Below are 22223 nucleotides of genomic sequence, written 5' to 3' on the forward strand. Positions count from 1 at the left end.
CCCTCACCAATCTCTCTTGCCTCCGCAATTTATGGGTGATTCAGTCTTTCCAGCCATACTTTCAGGAGTGTCCTAAGGGCAAAGACTTTGTTTTTCAAATACAGTACACTACTGTTGGTTCATCTCCTCTCTCAATTGATGAATTCAAAAACTTTTAGATCCAAAACAACACAATCAAATTCCAAAGCTAATTTCTTCGATGCCCGATTAAATTAAAAATAATCGATAATCAAAGCCCTGTTACTTTTTCAATAATAACACGACAGTACACTCTTCCTATTCAAATTAAAAATAACTCTCTCCTTTATCTTTTATTACAAGATGATGAAAGCCTGTGCTAGCACGGTCCCAATACAAAAATAATATCATATTTTTTCTTTTAGTCTATCTAAAAAAATGATATATTTTTATGTTTAAAAATCATTTAACTTAAAACTTTCCCTTTTATCTTTAATGAAATAATTTAAATCCACACAACTATCTATGACTTGTTTTAAATCACAAGTTTCAAAGATCTTTCTTTTTTTAAAATAAAATAAAATTCATGCCTATCAAATTATGTCACATAAATTAGGACAGAGAGAGTACCTTTTAGTAATATAATTATGGAATTTTTATTATAGAAAATATTATAATTCAATTAATTGAAAATATTAATAAATTATTTTACTTAGTCCGCTTCTTCCATATATGTCTTTTTTGGTTTAATTCTCCAATTGACAGATTTAAAATACACCTTCTCCTACCAAGTTTCATGTCATTATCTTTTTCTAGTCAACAACACTGAAAAGCGCTTTCATGCGTTAGCATCTATTGTAATCTTAAATTTTTAAGTATAGACCAACTTCATCATTTTAAGAAAATATGTGTATATATTTCTTGACCGTTTATATTTCATCTTCTTGATGTTATTCCTCATTATTTGTGTGAGACGTATGTGTCTAAAATTAGTGCATTTTTATCCTCACCCAAAGATATAATTTTAAATCTTTTGATGTTATAATTTCTTTAGCGACTTTTGTGTTAAATTTAAATCGTTATTTCTTTTTTCTCGAATTTCTCTTCTTCAAATTTTCTCTAAGCGTACTTTTACCATTTGCTGGACTTATTATCATTATTTAAATATTTTTTTTTTTTTTCAGATATCTCCTACTTCTTCACATGAACTCTACCTTAACTTTTTTTTTAAAGCAATTATCTCCTACCTCTCCACATGGACCCCACCTTATTTTTTTATAATTATCTCCTATTTCTTCACGTGGATCTCATTTTTTTTTTTAAATTTAACTATTATAGAAGAGTGGGTAGACGACGACGATCCCATGTCCAACCCACTCTTGTATAATATCTTCTATAATAGTAGAAATATGATAAATATTAAAATACTAAATCCAATTTCCAGATGCCCTTGCGAACAGGGTTCTAAAGGTGAGATCAATTAACGAGAAACGTACGAAAGTATAATAGTAAAGTAGAGAATATGGGGGAGCTTATTCCTTACGTATTTCATATATTCCTTCTCAAAAGACAAATATACCCTCCTCAATCTCTCCAGCTTCCTATTCAAATTAAAAATAACTCTTTGTTTTATCTTCTATTATGATAAATGATAAATATTAAAATACTAAATCCATTTCCACAGGGCTCTCTAAAGGTGAGATCAATTAACGAGAAACCCACGAAAGTATAATACTAATAAAGTAGAGAATAATGAATATGGGGAGCTGTATTTCATATATTCCTTCTCCAAAGACAAATATACCCTCGTCCATTCCTCCAGCTTCCGCACCTAATCCAAGGACAATTCAGTCATTTCAACATCATTCATACTCAGGGCAAAAGACTTGGGCCATTTTATTAAAAGAGACTTTTGAGTTACTTATTTAAGAATTTAGGACTCAAGTTTTAAAAATTAGGTAAAAGGGACTCTATCCCTCTAAGTTTTTTTTAATTTACACAGAAGTCCCTAAAAAAATTTAATTTACACAAAAACCCTTTACAAAAAAAAAAAAAAAACTGTACGTTTTTCTCTTAAAAAATACGCAAGCAACTATTGGTTGCTTAAACAACTCATTGTTGCTTATACAATAACCTTGTATCTCATTAAAACTAGGTAAACAACTAGTAGTTGTTTAAATAAATAAATGTTGCTTATAATAAACAACACGAAGTTGTTTAAGCAACTCATTATTGATTATACATGAACTCAATTGGAAATTAGTTGATTGATCACAAATGAAAATTAACTAATATATAAATCTTGTTTCTTGTAAAAATTAGTATTTGATGAGTGATTAAATCCAACTTATTAATTTTATCATCAATTAATTGTTTACCTTTTTTTACATTTCACTCTCAAAGAGCTTGTTTAGCTCATTTTCCCAAAAGACTTGCTGTTTTTTTGCAATTGAAGAATTCAGATCCATCAAAATCCATAGCTAATTTCTTCGATCATACAGAAAAAAACTCTACAGAGTTATAAATAGGGGCATTGAGAAGGATGAATGGAGTGGCGGAATGTAGCGTTTGCCACTCGAAATTACAAGTTGTTTCTTCGCCTAACTCCAAAAGAACCTTTTCTAAAGCCTATGATCATCATCGCACTGATGCTTCCTTGAAAACACGCGCTTTCAACGTTTTTTTGGTTGTCGGTGACTGCCTTTTAGTCGGTTTACAGGTATAATTATAATTTTCATTGCTGTAACTATATGTGAAACTCACCCACAAGGGTGACTCAGTTGGTTGAGCATGGGGCTTTCATAATGGAGGTCTCACGTTTGAAACCCGCTGCCAACGACAGTAAGGGATTTGCCTTCTGGGTTGAGCTCGTCACACGGGGCTTGCCTAGTGCGAGTTACCTCTCCTGCGTTGTTTGCGAGCTTACCCTGTGAGCACCCAAAGGCTGGCGGCTGCGGGTTCCCATGTTATTTTAAAAAAAAAAGTATATGTGAAACTCGCATTGTTGTCAATTTTGTGGTTTCGATAGTATTAGCCTTCCGGTGCGCATAGGTCCGGTGTAATAGCTCGTAAACCACACAGGAGAGATAATCCCGCACTAGGGAGTTTCGAACCTGAGACCTGTATTATGTAAGCCTCATGCTCAACCAACTGAGCCAACCTTGCGGGTGGATGGATAGTATTACTACTTGCTTGCCTTTTAACTGTTAAGCTAGATATAATCAGCTGAAGGACAATATATATTTTTTTTTTATTGTGAATTTGTTGGATGAAATATGAATTGTTGACGGTTAACTAGTAGTATGAAGCAAATCCTATGAGCTAGAAAATTTGAGTGTTTTTTTTGGTAAATTAAAAGGGAAAATTACGCTCTATGTCAACTGGGAGAAAATATTCACGCCATGCAGCTCATATTTTGAGTTTGTTATTGGGTTTAGCCCATATTTGTGTATAAACACCTTTTATGCAAGGTTGATACATTATGTATAATGCTTTTCCCCCCGGTATAATGTTGTATAAACTTGTATATTGGGCTACATGGCGTAATATTTTATGTTGGGCTATATATTTTCGAAAAATTCCTTATTTTGAGTTTGTTACCCTGTTTAGCCCATATTTGTGTATCAACACCTTTAATACAAGGTTGCTTGATACATTATGTATAGTGCTTTCACCCGGTATAATGTGTATGCTGGTTTTGGGCTTGATTGGGGGAATTGTGATTGAGGTAATTGTGATCTTTTCTATTAAAATATGCTAAATTTGAGCAAAACTACTGATATTAATAAAACTGAGTCAGCTTGGAATGTAGGAGGTAAAATGGCTCAAAAGAGTAAATTGATGGGTAAGTCTAAGATTCATTTTTGAATGTCATCAATTTTCTCATGATTTAAAAAAAAAAAAACGTCTTTGAAACACTTCCCATGGGAAACACTTACAGCGGTTTATACCAATAAAAGTACCTCAAAGTCTCAATATTCGCCTACCTTTACAAGGTAGAGGTAAGGTCTGCGTACATTCTACCTTCCTTAGACCTCACCTGGTGGGACTATACTGGGTATGTTGCTGTTGTTGTATAGTCTCAATATCCTACTTAATAGAGGTTTATGCCAATAAAACTACCTCATAGTCTAAATATCCTCTTTTGGTGAAAGTTGGTTGTTGATATGACCTTGAGCTTTTGATTTCCTTACTTTTTTCGTGTTAAATATTGAATATAACGAAATAGTATTTATTTAAAGAAAAATATGTTTTAGAGTAATTCTTTCTTAGAACTTGGTTATAAAAAAAGTACTCCCTCCGTCCCAATTTATGTGATATAGTTTGACTAGGCATGAAGTTTAACAAAGAAAAGAAGACTTTTGAAATTTGTGGTCTAAAACAAGCCATAGATATTTCTGTGGCTGTAAATCATTTCATTAAGAGTAAAAGGAGAAGTTTTAAGATAAATTATTTCTAAATATAAAAATGTATTTGGGAATTTCAAAAAAAATATAAAAATCTATTTGGGACAAATTAAAAAAGGAAAGTGTATCACATATTGGGACAGAGGGAGTAGTTATTTTGAACTGTGTGCTACTGGAATATTTCGGGCTTCTTCATGTAAGTTTCTAAGTTATGTTATATAGGTATATTGAAGATAATATATTTTCTTTTCCTTCTTTTGTTGCAGCCTATACTTGTATATATGTCAAAAGTTGATGGCAAATTTGAGTTCAGTCCCATTAGTGTTAATTTCTTGACTGAGTTGGCAAAAGTTGTATTTGCACTAGTAATGCTATGCTTTCAGGTATGGCTTTGTCTCTCTTCATTGCTTAACTTATTTTATAACCTTCTACACCTTCAATTTTTCTATGAGCTTCTTCTCTTCTTTTTCAATATAACAAAATTCTCTACTTGGTACCGCTCATATGCACCATAATTTGCTCTTAATTTCTTGATACCTTGGTATAACTATTCACTTGTTTTAAAATTTCTCAATCTCTTGTATCATTTGAAGGCTCGAAGTCAGAAGGCTGGTGAGAAGTCTTTTCTCTCTTTCTCCACGTTGTTCCAGGTAAGACTTGTTAATACTCAAAGTAATTTCACTAGTTTTATATAGATATACAAGTTTCCTGTGAAGGTTGTGTCAAAAAATAAAATAATGTTTCCACTGAGATGGGTCTTTTTCATTTATACAAAAGAATATATCTGCTCTAATTGATATTTAGATGATACTTTTGTTTGTTTGGAAATTTTCTTCCCAGTATGCTATCTATTCCCTCTTTGCCCATTTACTCCTCCCCTCTCAAGTCATTTGGAGGTTCTTCCATATAAAGGGGATTTTTTTTTTCTGATGAAACATATAAAGGGCAGCCCGTTGCACTAAGCTCCCGCTATGCGTGGGGTCCGGGGAAGCTCTGATGAAACATATGAAGAGAGATAATACATTTATAAAGCTCTGTGAATGGGAGTAAAATTTTATGATTTACTAGCTTACTTCATCAAAAAAAAAATAAAAAAATTTACTAGCCGGTGTTGATTAGATTTTATCTCCATATCCATTCCACAATTTTGTATTATTCAGTGCACAATGAGCATATAGAGTACGAAGAACATATTATTGTCAACAAGCAGGATGTGCTCATTGGAATCTCAAAGCTCTTCACGATATTCTTGCCTTTTTCCTTTAACTTCTTTACATTATTGTTTTTGTCATGTGAAATTCAATTTATGCTCATATATTTTACCAACTAATCTTAAATATTCACTTAACATTGATACAAATTATAGTGCAAACAGACAGCAACAAAATGTCTCGAGATCAAGCTAATCTTACATAATCACTTTGTTAAACAATATATCACTCATAATTAAACATTTGAGTCTCTTATTTTTGCATCTACTTTTCCATATACCAATATTATTAATTACCTTCATGAGAATTGACAACGATATCTAACATAAACAGGTAGAGTTAAGTAGGTTATGAACCCACCTCACCCAGTAAAAGGTGGAAACCTATCTGGCCACAAAGGAAGAGTAATAGGTTTCTATTTCACCAAGTTGATTTTTTTTAATTAATATGTTGGTGGGTTTGGTTTTTTTTTTTTTTTTTTTTTTTTAAATGTAGGCCCATTTGAACTTTGAAATTAATGAATCTAACTGTTCAGAAGTTCTTTCTCTGACAGTCCTCTACTTCTTAGTACACAACTGGGATGTTAAGAATTATCGGGAAGTATGTTCATGGCAACTCTTGATAGTTGATACAAACTGTTTTTCCTTTATTAATTGCAGGCTGCTCGGAACAATGTGCTTCTGGCTGTTCCAGCTCTGCTTTATGCTATTAATAACTACCTGAAGTTTATCATGCAGGTATATCTTTTCTTTTGTTCCTCATTTGGATATTAAAAGATTATTTGTGAGATGCTTATCAATTCTCATAACTTACAAACTGTTTTTAGATGGGAACAAATAGACGGAATGTGTTACAGAGAGATTTATATACCCAGCCTCAGCTAGCATGGGATTGAGGCATATTGATTGCTATGGCTGTTATCTTTTTTTTTTTTTTTCCTCCCAGTAGTGTACTATTCTAGTATTATTATTAAGAAATATCATGTGCTTTACAAGACAGCCATCTATGTACATCTAACTCAGAGAATACATTACAAGAAGATTTTCTTTTATTGACCTCTTTTGTTGTTTTAGATGAAAAAGTAAATTGAGTATCTTCCCTAAAGGTTGAGAACTTTGGCATGAAGAGATTTGGTTGCCATTTCATGTGGAACTGTAAAACCTTCTGGATTTCTTGTATTCTCTATCTGTTGTGATTATTTTCTTCAAAATTTTATGTTAAAACTATTGCTAATTCGGAACTCATGTCTTCTGCCTTTGTACTTTTGTCTTCTGTGCTTTTGACATGAGGACTCGCTTTTTTGTCTAGCCCTAAGGTTTTGCAGTGTTGGTGCATGTTATTGGATTTCAACTATCCTCTCGCACTTCCTAATGACACTTTTGTTATTTCGTGCAGTTATATTTTAACCCTGCTACTGTAAAGATGCTGAGTAACTTGAAGGTATACATTTCCTTATAGTTATTGCCGACACTGTCAGACTTTGCAATATACTTATGAGTTCCACAGTAATTTTGGTTTGTAAAGCTATATCTCCTTGATGAATCTGCAAGTAGCTGATTGCTAGGTGGATCTCACAGGCTAGATTAATTGCAAACTCTGTTTGCTATCCTTTGTTTCTGCTTCAGTGGCAGCTTTAATTGAGTATCCACAGTCAAAATGTCGGAAGACTGAAATTTTTAAGGTTTTACTAGTAGGTCTTACAATCTCCAGATATGTGCATCTAATGGAAGATAAACGACTATGAGCTTATTTGAGATGGGTAGTCCTTTTTTTTCCTTTTTGATATCGCTGGTGCCCAGGCCAACTTGCGTGCACCTTGGTTGATCCACCAAGCTTCCTGTCCAACTCACAAGCACGGGTTTCCGTAGGTAATTATGCCCCCCAAAGATGGAGCTGATGGGCTCACATCAAATGTTGCATTTGGGAATTTGGTGGTGAGCTGGATTGTCTTTTAATTGCAGCTCGTATTTAAGGATGAGTGATTACTGCTTGTGATGCCTAAAGTGAGGATTCACTTTATTGTGTATCATACTAGAACCAGATCTTTCCTCTTTTGCTGCTGGTCGATTTATCTTCTCAATTTTTCTGCTGGTGATCGTTTTTCTTTTTTTTAATTCGTAAAACATGCAGGTTTTGGTAATTGCAATCTTGTTAAAGATGATTATGAAACGTCGTTTTTCCATAATTCAGGTTGGTTAAGCCAACAGAGGTTTGTTTATTAACTATAGTCAACTGTATTTGATTGATTTTTGGATTTGTCCATGCTGTGTTTATGCATCTTGGAGCCTGAAAGAATGCTAGCTATATATGACTTTCTAAACTAATTGGTCACAGTGGGAGGCTCTTGCACTATTGCTTATTGGCATCAGTGTGAATCAGCTGCGCTCTCTGCCGGAAGGTACAACAGCTTTGGGTCTTACAGTGACAACAGGGGCATATTTGTATACCTTGATTTTCGTAAGTATTAATATGAAGATAATTCTCAATGACTACTCACATTCTTTGCTGGGTGATCCATCAGATATTCCAGCTTTGAGTGTTACTGCCTTCATGAATTATTTCACCTTGGGGATCTGGGCATCAATTCACAATGTTCCATGTTCCCCTTTCTTTTTCTCCTTTTTTGTGTCCTAAGAGAATATATGTGGTTCACAATGTAGTGCCACTTGTACTGGACACAATTTTATGCCATGCTTTCTTGGCTTTACACCTGGTTGCCTTATTTAATGGGTAGAAACTGATGCAATGTGATAATTCAGGTCACTGTTCCTTCACTGGCTTCTGTCTACAATGAATATGCTTTGAAGAGCCAATTCGAGACCAGCATTTATCATCAGGTGAACTTTTTATGTTGATCACTCTCTAAAATGCTTTAAGCTGTTGCAATAAGTTTGACTTCATTCAACTGCATTCCAGGCAAAACAATTGACAGTAGCTTCTTCTTCTTTCATTTTCCATTTTTCTTCACTGTCAGTTTGAACCATCACATAGAATTGTATATTGATTTGCTAATAATCAGATTTTTCTGAGCAATATCTTTGTTTGGCAGACAAAGCTAATAGTATAATAATCAAGATCTTCAAGTAATGAAATGCTTGAAACCTCTAGGTGTGGTTTGTTTAATGGGTGTCTATGACTTTATTAACGATCCATACAAACAACTAAACTGCTCTTTGCAGAATTTGTTTTTGTACGGATATGGTGCAATCTTCAACTTCCTAGGCATACTTGGAACTGTCATTTACAAAGGTATGAGTAGGAAATCTTATCCTTTTTGTGTTGCCTAAGAATCAAGCTCTCTTGGCATTGATGAACATGTGATTAAAGCATAATATCTGAAAAAACTGATCGAATCAGTAATTTCTTTCAAATTCTATCTTCAGGTTATCTTTATGTTCGGTCCTTTGTAACTTTAACCTCTTTGATGAATCAGTTACAACTTACACATATATTGTTGTCTCCCATTGAAGCAAAAATCAAGAGTAATTCAAGACATTCTGATTCCTGTATCTTTGTACTATTACTTCCCTGAAGCGTCCGGTTATTGGAGTCTACAAATAGTGCTTGGATAGATAACCAATCCGAGTATCAAGCTTATTGGCTGGTGCAATTAAGATTTTTCTTTGAGGTGCCCTTTTCTTTTCCAAAGATTCCAGAAGAATCAGTCGAAGAAGTATTCAATGGCTACCTCTCTTGAGATGTTTTGACCAGCTCTTCTAAGTATTTCATCTTGAAGGACATAAAGCACGTAGGACACTGAAAAAGTGTTGCTTTTATCGAAGTAATCCCTATCCCTATCCCCATCCCCCGCAATTGAGAGATACTATTTTTCCTCTTAACTCTCTGTATCATCGTTCCCACCGTTCCATTTGTTTGTATTTTTCACCTAGTTGGAGGCCCAATATCTAGTCGGCAATTTAATATTACGTCCCCATATTCTGGTCAAAGGCTTTTGGCTCGATTCATAATGTGGAGATATTACCTTGAAAGATAACCTTCCCAATTTATTCATGTTGGCAACGAATAAGAAAAATACAGTAGATGAGACTCTAAGTCGCGAAGGGAACCAGATCTCTTGGAGTATTTCTTTAGAAGGCTTTTTAGGATTGGGAGTTGAATGAGGTGGAATCTTTGGCAAGGCTTTATAGCCTTAAACAGTCTAGTAGTTATAAAGAAAATTATTTACACAGTTTTGTCAAGCAGATTGAATGATTTGTAAAGGTTCACCATCAAAATGCTTCTTAGTCAAGTATTACTGTACTAGTACAGATGCCTTGTTCAATGGTGGAGAGCTGAACGTGGTAAGCTATGTGGAGTTGCTCAAACACGGAATAAAGCATTTTGTTTTGCATACTGTGCTGTCTGGAAAGCGATCCTGAATTCCTGATAGGAGACAAGTTGCTATCTGCCTGGGAAGAGAGGATGAATTGTGGTATGTTACCAAAAAAAAAAAAAAAAAGAGCAATTGTGGTGAGCCCAAAGCATGGATAGGATGTGGATCATCTTGAGATTGCTTCAGAATTTTGCGCCTTAACATTATATGTCTGAAGAAAATAGTGAAATATTGGCAAGGTGTTCCTCATATGCAGTCAAAAGGATAAAGAAGAAGCTAAGGAGGATAGCCCCTCTGCATTTTTCGAGTGTTACAGAGAGTAAGAGATAATAGAACATTCAAGGGAAAAGAGATTCCATTACCGACAGTCAAGAGTTCTCTTTTATTTCTTTTAAACTGTTTATGTAAAGTGATATACAAATGTGCTGGGATGGTTAGATTTTTGAGAGGCTTTATGTATTTGACTATTACTGTGGTGGGTGATCCAGTGAAGGTAAAGTTGTTTTAAGGTGGACTTCAAGCCTTCTAGTGTTATTGTGGTCTGGGTGTAGATGATCTTGGAGAAAGAAAGACACTGCCAAGTGTGGTGTGGCAGAAATTAGGTAACCAAAACGGAAAATAGAGCAAAAAACTTTAGTCACTTTAGTGATATAACTAGCATCGTTTATCTGTGCAATGTTTGCATATTAAGAAAGGCCTTGAGTAATTGTTGGATCAAAAATATCAGGAAAGCATCAAATGAAGACATGTAAACACAACATGATATTTTTTTTTATCCACTCCACTTCTACTCAACACAAGGAAGAAAGCATCCTTTATATAGGTGTAGGTTTTCTTCCACAAGTAAATGTCAAGAAAGTGGATAGTAAAATTAAGGTTTAGTGGGGTAATTAGTAGGAGATAATGTTTTTGTGGTTACTATAGTTACAAGAATAATGACACGACTTTCTCCACTAACATGTCATAACAGTTACTCATCATCATTTATAAGGTAACAAATGGACCTGGATGGAATCACCCTTAGATAGAATACCTTCCATAGCAGGATCCTCACTTGTGTATACTTCCAAGGTCTTTTGAGTTTCCCTAAACTGTTTATGATGCATCAATCCACCTCTCTCATTGTTGAAGATGTGTTTCTACTTCTGGTTGTTGGTTTGTGCACAGAACTTATTTTCTCCCTTTACTCGTGGCTAATTCTGTCTCAAATGCTCTTCAGGACCCGACAGTTTCGATATCTTACGGGGACACTCACGAGCAACAATCTTTTTAATATGCAATAATGCAGCTCAGGGAATCCTGTCTTCGTTTTTCTTCAAGTATGCAGGTGAGGCCTCTCTCACTTATTTTGGCTTCACAAGTAGATTTTTGGCTATTATCAATGGAGGTAATATAATATATTTTCGAAGATTTGATTGAGTTATTATCATGGAACCTCGTATTATGCGCTCGACAAGATTCATCATGCTAACATCCTGTCTAACCTTCCCATTTATATTCCATAAAATTTTGGTGTTTTATATTTCTGTTGTATGTAGACTCGAGCTTTTTCCTCCTTAAATTTGTCCAACTTCTGTGCGCCAAAAGGGGTCGCTTCATTTTTTTAATTGTTCTGCATGTGCTATTGAATCTAGGTTCCTAGCTCTTACAAGGTAGGTCCAATTTCTGGTAGTGAGCAACATTCAGATTTCATTTTTCTACGGTGGTTTGTATTGTCTTGTAAATGTATTAATTAAAAGTATTAACTAATCATAGTTTTGTTTTACTTTTGCAGATACAATTCTGAAGAAATATTCATCAACTGTTGCCACTATTTTCACTGGAATAGCATCTGCTGTTCTGTTTGGGCATCCCCTTACTATGAACTTTATCTTAGGAATCTCCATTGTGTTTATCTCGATGCATCAGGTTATATTTGGATGCTGTTATCTATTTCGAGTGGCATGCTTAATTTTTTGCTTGGACTCATGTCAAGCTTCAATTTTCAGTTCTTTTCACCTCTTGCAAAAGTCAGGGATGAGACACAAAACAGCAGTCTGGAAATGAATTCTCAGAAAAACTACAGGTGCACTCTTCTTTCAAGTTTGAAGCTTTGTGAAAGCAAATCTGATATAGACAAGAAATCGGGGTTTCAAACCCTGCAACGTCTTTTCTCAACAGGCTTTCAGATGCTTATTTATAGATTTTCCCTTTAGATTATTTTTGATTAAATGCTTATCATCTTAGGATTTTCTGGTGTCAAAAGACTGTCTAAACTTCAAGAGTATGGGGGGATATTGGACACAGGTTACAGTGTATACATATGTATGTTTGCAGACATTATTAAAGAATTGGAAATACGTAAGTCCTGTATACTATGATAGTGTATACAACTAGACTGGTGGGCGAATATCTAGGATTCAGATGTTAAGAAAGTTTAGTGCCCTTCGTATGCTAGTTGCAACTGGGTGAATCTTGGAGGGCCAATGGCAGAGTTTATTTGGAAGCAAAATAGGAATTTCTTCAGGTTCCTCGTTCCCAAGAGCAGAGAGGGCTTATTGTTTTATTTTGAGTGGACATGGAATCAGACAGAGTGAAGATGGAACAATTGCTTCTTCTGGTTCAGTGGAGCCCCAGCGCTCCCTCCCCACCTCCACCCCCCCCCCCCCCCCCCCTTTTTTTTTCTTTTTTAAGTTTCCATTAAACTATTATTTTTCTATATATGATCTTATTAACTATGCAGGTGTCATAGCTAACCAGAATTATCACTTTGATAGTTTGATGCATGTTGTACGAAGTCTTTAGTTATGTGTTGCCTTATCTTACAACACATTTGATATTTTCATTCTGGTGTTTCTTCATTAGAATAAAATCTGAGTGCTTGATCTCTACAGGTCAAAGGATGGATCTGTCATAAATATGGCGGCTGGGGCAAATGAAGATGTAAGACTCTGGATCAACTTGCAAAGACATTTTTCTTCCAATAGATTATGCATGCATGTATTTCTCTCATCTTTTTTTTTTTTTTTTTTTTTTTTACAACATTTTACAGGCTAGCCATCGTGTAGGACCTGATGACAGAGAACCCCTTCTTCCACGTTAGTTACTATAGGTATGCGAATTGCCTGGCACTCTTTTGCGCTGTTGAATGATATCTGTATTATAATGATTACCTTTGCAGTCTCAGTTTGTCAGACAGATTCATACAAAGTGGACTTCAAATAATTAGTTCATATCTTTATCCAAAAAAATATATAATAGTTAGTTGACATGTTTCAGCGTACTTGATGGATGGTTTTAGAGAAGCAAGGTGTTAAGACATGTGTCGTTGGGCCTGGCCAAACTTTTAGGTCTGCTGTTTGATCCCCATTAAAATTGATAATGCCTTCCATTTTTGAGAAATATCAAGTTTATAGCTAAACGATTTGAACAACCTACCCTATATTCCTAATTAAATATTCAAAAATATTAGTTTAGGCGTTTAAAAGTGATACCTTGTGGATGTGGCTGAGTATACTTAATTCTACAGATGAGGTGGAACTCATCTTACTCTGTTAATCATAATAAAACTTTGTCTGTATCGGTGCTTGAAACTTATTAATGTGTCTGAATACAGACCCAGCTTGGTACTTCCTAGTTGCCAATCTTGTACTTTTTATTTAACAATGCTGATTATTTGCATAGGTTCCAAGGCATAGTTTGTACCATAAACTATTGCGTAATGTTTTGCTATTATGCATGGTTTACGTGGGATGTGACATTGATCCTAACCGTTCCCTTAAAAATGATCTACAGTTGGTTCTAGGAAATTCAAATTACGTGATAAATTATAAATCGTGATGTGCTCAAGAGTTTCTATTGATCCCTGAATTTTGAAACATGGCAGGATGAATACTGGAGAAACATCTTTGGCTGGTCAAAGTATAGATAGATAGTTCCCTTGATATTTAACATCAGTATGCTAAGAAGACTCTTTTCACCTTCCAGATAGGGACAATCTCTTCAATGAGAATTTACTATAGCCCTTTTTTATAGTATGTAATGAGGGTTTTATAGTAGGAACCACGGTCGTTAATATTGAGTTCTGGATGATGTGTATCATCCGTTTTTGTATAGAGTTTAGCTCATAACCCGGACATTATTATCACACATGTCACTAGAATCACATGCAGAGTATTGTCTTGCTAGCTGTAAAGACATTATGTATGCACATTTATATGTAAATTTGTTCTGTGAATTCAAGTTAATGAATAGCCGTGGTTCTCAATATTTCGCAGCGAGGCTTATTTGGAAATGAGTATGACAAAAAAAGAGGAAGTGTTTGAACGTGAATATAGATGAAGTAGGAGTAAAGGATGAAAGTTTTGCTATTTAACACAGGTTGCTTATTTTTCTAACTCCCCTTTATCATACCATCCATGAGAAAAAAAGTGAAACTGAAGTTGTCAACGAAAGAATTGAATTATGGTGCCATTGAACAATTTTACTTAAGTATGCGAAAGGGATTCGTGAAAATTTGTACAAAATAAAAGCATCTTTGGAAAAGTTTCTTTTTTTATTTTTATTTTTTATAACCATGATATGTTGCCAGCTTGTAGATGCCTCGACTAAAGGGATCTTGGGGTAATCGAAACATTTTGATGTGATTCTGGAATATGTCAAAACGTGAAATCAACTCGTCTTTTGTCGATATGAATTATGATTATAAGTTAAAATTGGCATCTCAATATTTAAAAATGGGAAAAGGATCAAATATACTTCTATATTTTAGTTTATTGGCTAATTCTGTTCTTCATTAGTCAGAGTAGTTAAATATATCCCTTCCTTTACAAATTGGGGTCAAATATATTTTTACCGTTAGCAAAGTTTTAAAAATACGCCTCATTTCTAACATATTCTCACATAAGCAAAGTTTAATCATTGGAATTAGGTGACATAGACGCCACATGGCATTTAACTTATTATATATGGTGCCTATATGGTAATTTAAAAAAAAACAATCTAGAAAATTGATTTTTTTTAAACAAATCTGGAAAAAAATGGCTTTTATTAAAAATTTGAAACTTTTTTGTTTTGATAAAACTCGTTTTTTAAAACATATTCTCAAAAATTGGATATTTTAGTTAAAAAATTTGAAAAATGATTTTTTTAAAATCTGGAAAACTGTAAAGTCTTTTTTTTTTAAAGTGTCCTAATTTTTATTTTTTTAAGATCTGAAAAACTGATTTTAAAAAAAAATCATTTTCCAGATTTTTTAATAAAAAAATTCAATTTTCCAGATTTTTTAATAAAAAAATTCAATTTTCCAGATTTTTTTTTTAAGAAGCGGGTTTATAAAATTAAAAAAACCCAAAGTTTTAATAAAAAATATTTTTAACAGATTTGTTTTTAGAAAAATCAATTTTCTAGATTTTTTTTTTTAAAATGCCACGTAGACACCACAAAGAATAAGTTAAATGTCCTGTTGCGTCTATGTCACCCAATTCCAATGGCTAGACTTATTTATGTGGAAATATGTTAGAAATGAGGGGTATTTTTGAAACTTTGCTAACGATAGGGATATATTTGGCCCCAACTTGTAACGCGAGGGGTATATGATATTTGACCCTTTTCCCTTTAAAAATTGGACCACTTGTTTTGAAAGCTTCATTTGTTTGCTTTTATTGACTTCTCTTTTGGTTTTTCTTTCAAGCATAAACTCTAAACCTTAACTTTCCATGAAAGGAGAACGATGCTTGTACTTCTTTCAGATAATTAAAACTTTGGTAACGAATCAGCAAGTGCATGGCAAGCTACTAACTGCCTATTTATTGCTTTAATATAATGGGCATTCTTTTTTTTTCTTTATTTGGAACCAATGTTTTTGCTTTATTCCTTTTAAATAATTCAATTCGATTACTACAAAAAAAATTCTAGAATAAAAAAATCGATTTAGTTTTACCTGAAGTAAAACAGTAAATCATAGCCTTTTTTTATATCTTTTTTGGTTATTGCTTGTAGTAGGAAATTTTTTATGACTTGCACTTCAGATCAAAAATTGTTTATTTTTCCTTTTTTTGGTTATTGCTTTCGCAGGAAATATCTATGACTTTCACTTCAAAAATTGTTTCCTTTTTTTCGTCATTGCTTTTGGTAGGAAATATATTTATTATGACTTTCACTTCAGACCAAAGAATTCTTAATGCAGGGAAAAGATGAAAGTAGCAAAGTTGTATATCAAAATTAAGAGCAGTGAAATTGATTATATTACTAATTTGCCTTGAACTTTGAGTAGAAGAAAAAACTTACCCACATTCGATATTTACATTAATGTAATGTGTACATAGTAGGTGCTTTGACATACACCACTCTCACTAAATCATATGTAATTTGAAAGAAAGATAGTTTGATAAGCAAGCATATATGTTGGTCGATAAGAAAGATGTTTGAAGTAAGAAATTTTGTATCCCAGAAGCAGATTCAACCTAATGGCAAGAGTATGATCAGGCAGATATATGACTTCAATGGATCATTCTCTACTCTAAGGGTAAGCCCCAGAAAGCTCAAGTCTTCATACTGGTTTGCACTGAAGTCATATATGTCTAGATGGATTGAGAAGCAAAGTAGAAATTGGGAAGCTATAGCAAAGGAGATTGTATGTTGTCTGTGTTAGAGCTAACCCTAGAATATACAATGTAATTCATAGTTTTAGTTTCTAGTTAGCTTGTGTGATGTGTATTGAGATGTTAGCATGCTGTGTATAGTTGCTACTGGTTTGTAATTCTGCACTTTGGTGATTAATAAGAAACTTTTAATTTTAATTATATTTATATATATCAATTTATTACTTAAATTGATATCAATTTTTTTCCTTATCTCAATTAATTAACCATTGTAAATTGATATCATTTGATCTAATATTCTCTGCGGATAAGTTTTTACTACAGAATTAGGGTAAAGATAGGGTAGGATTGCGAATTTTTGGACCACTTATTAATATTCATTTGAAATGTAATTGAGAGTTTGAGACATAACTAAATCCTAATGCGGAAATAGAATCTGAAAGGAAAAAAAAAAAAGCGTCCCTAAGCGCAAAAAAAACTCCAACACTGTATGCTGAAATTCGAGAATTTCTTACTTATTCCTTTGAAAAAAAAAAGGGGCAAATCTTTTTTTCTTTTTTGGTTATTGCTTTTCGAAGGGATTATCTTCCTTATGATTTCACTTCAAATATATATATATATATATATATATATTATCTTCCTTATGATTTCACTTCAAACCAATGAATCCTTAATGCAGAGTGGAAAAGAAAGGAGCAAAATTGTAGCTCAAGATTAAATGCAATAAATTGATTATAATTTTAATTGCCTCAAACTTGCGTTGGAGATCCAACTTATTCACACTCCATATATATTAACACATAATATACATCATCATATACATCGTTATCACTACCAGGGGCATTAGAGATTAGAGTCCGGATTCAGTAAAACTCAATAGCTTTGCATAAATTTAAAATTTGTGTTAAAAAATTCACTTAATATGTATAAATAATTTATTTAAAATTTAGTAAATGGTAGGCTTTTGATTTATTCTTAAGCACTCGAACCATGAAGTCAATTCATTTGGTGAAATGGTCAAATGACTCAAATGAGCCAAGGAATAATTGAAGATATTTAAGCTTTAAAGTGTAAAATTGCCTCACATACTTAATGATAACATAAAGTGGCAAAATTGAGACTTGGCTTCCAAGTATTTGAAAATTGACCCATTATTCTATTCTACGTGCATTTCCTAATCCATTTGCGCAGCTTTTTTGGCATAGCTTTGAATGCTCAGAATTTGAAACATAATCCAAAGTCTAAAATAATAGTATTAAATTCAGAGGAAATTACATTATCATTGCCCCTCAATTGATCAAAAAGATCATAAGGAATATGCTTTATTAGTTCTTGTCCCACTAGTCAAAATTGAAGTCCTTTACTTCAGAAAAGAAAAAAAAAATATTGTAGACATTTAATTATCACATAAGCTGCACTATGTAAAAAATTTAATTGGAAGGGAAGTTTAAGACATTTATTTTAACTTGTATATCATGTGGGTGATGGTCGAGAAAAATAAAAAAAATAAAAAAATGTATGCTTGAAATTTAGTTTGATAGAGAAATAATAAACATGATAATCTAAACTTTGAATGGTTTAACAATATTCGAATGTATAAAATTGTACTAATTTTGTCGAAGATGTAGAATTATGTCAAATAAGTTTGAGATATACAATATGGAAAAAGTATCATGTAATTTGAAATAGGAGAATATAATCTCTTAATTATATTATATTGTATGATGATGGTAGAGAAATGTCGACATGATACTCTTATTTGAGAGGTGAATTAAACAAATTACTAATAAAAGAACCATATCATTGTAGAACTCAAGATAGCTAAAACTTAAGAGCCTAAAATAATTTTATATATATATATATATATATGTATATATAAGTACAAGTCCTGTCTTTTTCTTCTATCTCTTTTACTTTATTTTTGTTTAACCATACCTACTACTCTAACTCTCTAAGTAGCCGGCAATTAAATGTAAGTTTGTTCAAAGACGGGGAGCAATATAAACTTTTATGGCCTAATTAATCTTGTATCATTAGTTCATTAAATTGCTGTCAAGAATGAAACGTGTAGATTTTATTAACAATAATTATCATTACGGGAAGTAATTATTTTAACTAATTGATTAGGATATCAAGCACGCAATTAAACTAAGACATAGTATGTTTTTGTCTATTCAGTTTATTTATTGATCAATCAACAAATCCTTATCCCAAAAATATTTTGTTCGGTTGTTTAAAAAAATTGTAATTGTTATGTCACATAAATTCTTTGAAAATTTTAACAAAATTGATAACCTCATTGGAGTTGTTAGGTGATAATATCATAAAAAGTCTATGTAATTCTATTTTAAAAAAAAATTGAAAAAATGCATTTTTGGCGTATTTTAGCAAATGCTTAGTCCATCAAACCAATTAATTAAAGTTTAAGTTATGTGTTGTCAATGTAAGGAGTTTTTACACCATCAAGTCAATTTGTATTTGTTGCAACAGGTAACATGTCTTATTTTGAAAATTACAAATCTCACATTTTAGGAAAACTTACTGCAAATATTCTTTAGATGACCTAATAAAAAAAATACATTAAAGATGTACATAACTCAAACGCAATTATAATAGTAATAATAGCACATTGACTTATTCTCAAGAATATCCTCTAAAATAACCATAAGGTTCCCTAAAACTAAGAAATAACTTAAGAAATAAGAACAACTTGGTCTTAACTCTTACCCAAGTAAATCATTAAGCATTTGGCTATGACTCTATCCTTATCATAAACTAATCAAACTTTCATTAATTTAATCCTACGGAATATTCTTCGATGTAACCAATTAAACTTTAATTAACATTTCACAAAACAAAAAATTAACATAACTTTACAACAAAGAATTGTTCAAAACAAAACCAAAAAAAAAAAAAAAAAAAGACCAAAAAGTCTTTTGCTTAAAGCTTTTAGCCTCTAGCTTATTAACGTGTGTAGCTGTCATACTTTATAACGCGTTTGTCTTTTTCCCTACGGATTTTATTCCTTAACCTTACCAACTTCCATAGCCACCTCAATTTCATATATGCATATGCTTAAATCAGCTTAATTACGTACTCATAATTTAAAGTTAATGGATAAAAAAAATTAAAACTTTTAGAACTGAACACGTTCTACTATTGAAATTATACGTTTAGAATTTAATATCTGTCAAAATTTTAGTAATATTTCGCATATGTTATATTTATTTTCAACATCAAAATATTGGATTCAGTTGAACTTGGACCAAATAAAACAGGAAAAAATTTACCCTGCTGGCTTTTGTTAAAGCTACTCTTTAAGTTTTGTCACAGTAAAAAATTGCTCAGGGCAACTCCTTGCGGGATTGATATTCATTTTTTGTCTAGTTTTGCATATATATGTTGCAAAAATATGCATGTTTGTGTTTACATGTATGGCAAATGACATATGTGCACTTGTAATAGATGCCGACATATTGCAAGCTTTTGTAGTAAGATACGTTTCTTGTGATGATCATGTATATATGATATGTGATTAATCCAACAAGACAGTTAGGTTAAATATAACATGACGTCATATGTTTGTAGTTAAAAATCACCCTTGATAGGGTGGGCTAAATCTCGTCTTTAAAAATAGTTGATTAATTAATTATTTTTTATTTTGCTGATAAATTTAGTCTATTGGACTAACAAGGACAAAATTTGAATAGTGACTTAAAAAACAAATACCCCATAATATGACCGAGTCTACATATCTTAACTATATATACCTAAGAACCCCACCACCCTAAGAATAAAACCCACAAAAAATCAACACAATCACACAAAGCAAGTACCATTTTATCCATTTCCTCTACATACTTCTACAACAAGTAGAAAAAAAAAACACAAACACAAAACAAGAAACAACAACAAGAAGAAAAAGAACAACTGTTTTTGTTTGGTTCAACACAAAAATGGGGATAGACAATTGGTCTTTGATAGGAAGGCTAAAAAGGGCAGTAAAAAAGATTACTTGTTTGCTGAATTTTGATGTCAACAAATGGAAAGTAGCATCATATATGATTGGATCATCATCATCAAGAAGATTACATCAGTTGAGTTTCAATGAAAGGAAGTTGCAAAAACAACCAACTGGATTGAATGTAATATGTTTTGAGAATGATCAAGATTTGGTCAATAACGCAAATGATTATTCATCAAGTTCTAGTAACTCATTTAAAGGACTTCAAAGAACTATGAGTTATCCATCATCAGAAGATGATATTGATAAAAGAGCAGAAATGTTTATAGCTAATTTCTATAATCAGCTTAAACTTGAAAGGCAAATTTCATTGGAGCTTCGTTATTACAGAGGGAATAGTTTTGGATCTTCAACATCTCCATGAGAAGAAGTTCATAGAATAGCAGAGGCGGATTCAAGATTTAAATTTGATGGATTCAAGATTCTGCTTTCGTCGAAAATATGAGTTCAGAATTTAATATTTATCTTACTTTTTCGACATTTTTCAGATATGTGTAGATACCGTGAAGGATGAAGAAAAGCTAGCAGTGGAGTCTGGTTTTGTGAAAGATGATGTTCATTGCTTAAAACTTGTAAAACAGAGCATACTGTTTTTCATTTGTATGCTCTTTCTTTTTTTTGGGTGTGGGGTGGGGTTTGGGGGTTGTGAATTCGGCATAGATTCCTTCAGGTGTGAATTTTTTATTTTATTACATTTACATTGTATAGATAAAAAGTATACATGCACATTTAATAAAGGTTTAGCTTTTTGGCTTTACATTTTGCTTTATTCAGACCGGACAACTAAACCGGCCAGCGACGGGGGCAGAATTTGTATCAAGAATTTGATCATCTACTTTATATACGTAAAAAGAGTTTAAACTTATATATACAACAATAGTAAATGATTTGTTAATGGCTAACTTCTCGTATTAGAAAAGAGTTTGCAAATTTTATTTTCTTGCCTCTGGAGAAATCCTTCTGATTGGTTAATGATAACAGGAGACTTCATTGAGCTACCATTCAATGTCTTTTTTTTTTTTTTTCTATTGGGGATTGTTGCCTTCAAAAACGTACTGAAACTTAGCGTAATGGTATCAAAGATAGCTTAATTTCAAAAGTCTATGATCCATTAACCGCCGCCATTGGATGTTGAAGATCCAAAGAAGTCTATAAGGCTTCGTTTGGTGATAAGAATGAAACAGATGATGTGTTAGTTCACAAATCTATTATCCACAATTTTGAACTGTGCACCTAACTAGCCCTCAAGGATTTTACAGTTCTCAAAAAACCATAGGCGGATTCAAGAAAATTTCAAAGCTAATGTACATCATAAAATAGGCCTGGATTTGAATACAGAAGTTTCATTCGCATTGAACTTGGCTGCGTTAGACTGGCAGCAGATGCACAATTCATATTATAATAAATTTCGCAAAAGATTAGGTTTGATACTGAATGTAAGATGAACCATGACACAAATAATTACGCAAATTAATACCAGAACAGGTATTAACATCAACTTACATTGTACAAGCGCATATTGCCCCAATTGCTATTACAATAAATACTACTAGTCCATAATTACATTTGAAAGAGCAAAAAAAATGTCGATGAAATTATGCACCACGCCAAATGTATCGCGGTACAAAGTCGAGTATTCTGTTGTTCATGACTTGTAGCACTAATAACATCAACTAATTCATATACCTAATACCTGTCAAGGGGCAATAA

At 32.7% G+C, this 22223-nt stretch overlaps 2 protein-coding genes across 5 annotated transcripts in view; both read left to right on the forward strand.

Annotated features, from left to right (window-relative positions):
• Positions 1–2338: 2338 nt before the first annotated feature.
• LOC132613587 (CMP-sialic acid transporter 3-like) overlaps positions 2339–22223 on the forward strand; it is a 91242-nt gene continuing 71357 nt past the window's right edge. The window contains exons 1-16 of one of the 4 annotated variants that reach the window (XR_009572012.1): positions 2339–2677; positions 4631–4747; positions 4958–5014; positions 6235–6312; positions 6971–7015; positions 7706–7765; positions 7910–8032; positions 8335–8412; positions 8755–8824; positions 11128–11235; positions 11683–11816; positions 11897–11973; positions 12782–12830; positions 12940–12999; positions 13167–13237; positions 13774–14156. Coding sequence is in view for 3 of the 4 variants with exons in the window: in XM_060327663.1 (XP_060183646.1) it covers positions 2501–2677; positions 4631–4747; positions 4958–5014; positions 6235–6312; positions 6971–7015; positions 7706–7765; positions 7910–8032; positions 8335–8412; positions 8755–8824; positions 11128–11235; positions 11683–11816; positions 11897–11973; positions 12782–12830; positions 12940–12990 (1224 nt within the window). In the remaining variant the exon portion in view is untranslated. The other 3 variants (XM_060327663.1, XM_060327661.1, XM_060327662.1) reach the window with 3 other exon arrangements.
• On the forward strand, positions 20446–20877 carry LOC132612667 (uncharacterized). Its single transcript, XM_060326782.1, has one exon. It carries the CDS (start codon positions 20446–20448, stop codon positions 20875–20877), a length of 432 nt encoding a protein of 143 aa, XP_060182765.1.

This window comes from Lycium barbarum, chromosome 10 (genome assembly GCF_019175385.1).
Source record: "Lycium barbarum isolate Lr01 chromosome 10, ASM1917538v2, whole genome shotgun sequence".
Taxonomy (NCBI): domain Eukaryota; kingdom Viridiplantae; phylum Streptophyta; class Magnoliopsida; order Solanales; family Solanaceae; genus Lycium; species Lycium barbarum.

Excerpts from the sequence above, each read along its gene's own strand:
- LOC132612667 (XM_060326782.1), top strand. The coding sequence starts at position 20,446 with ATGGGGATAGACAATTGGTCTTTGATAGGAAGGCTAAAAAGGGCAGTA.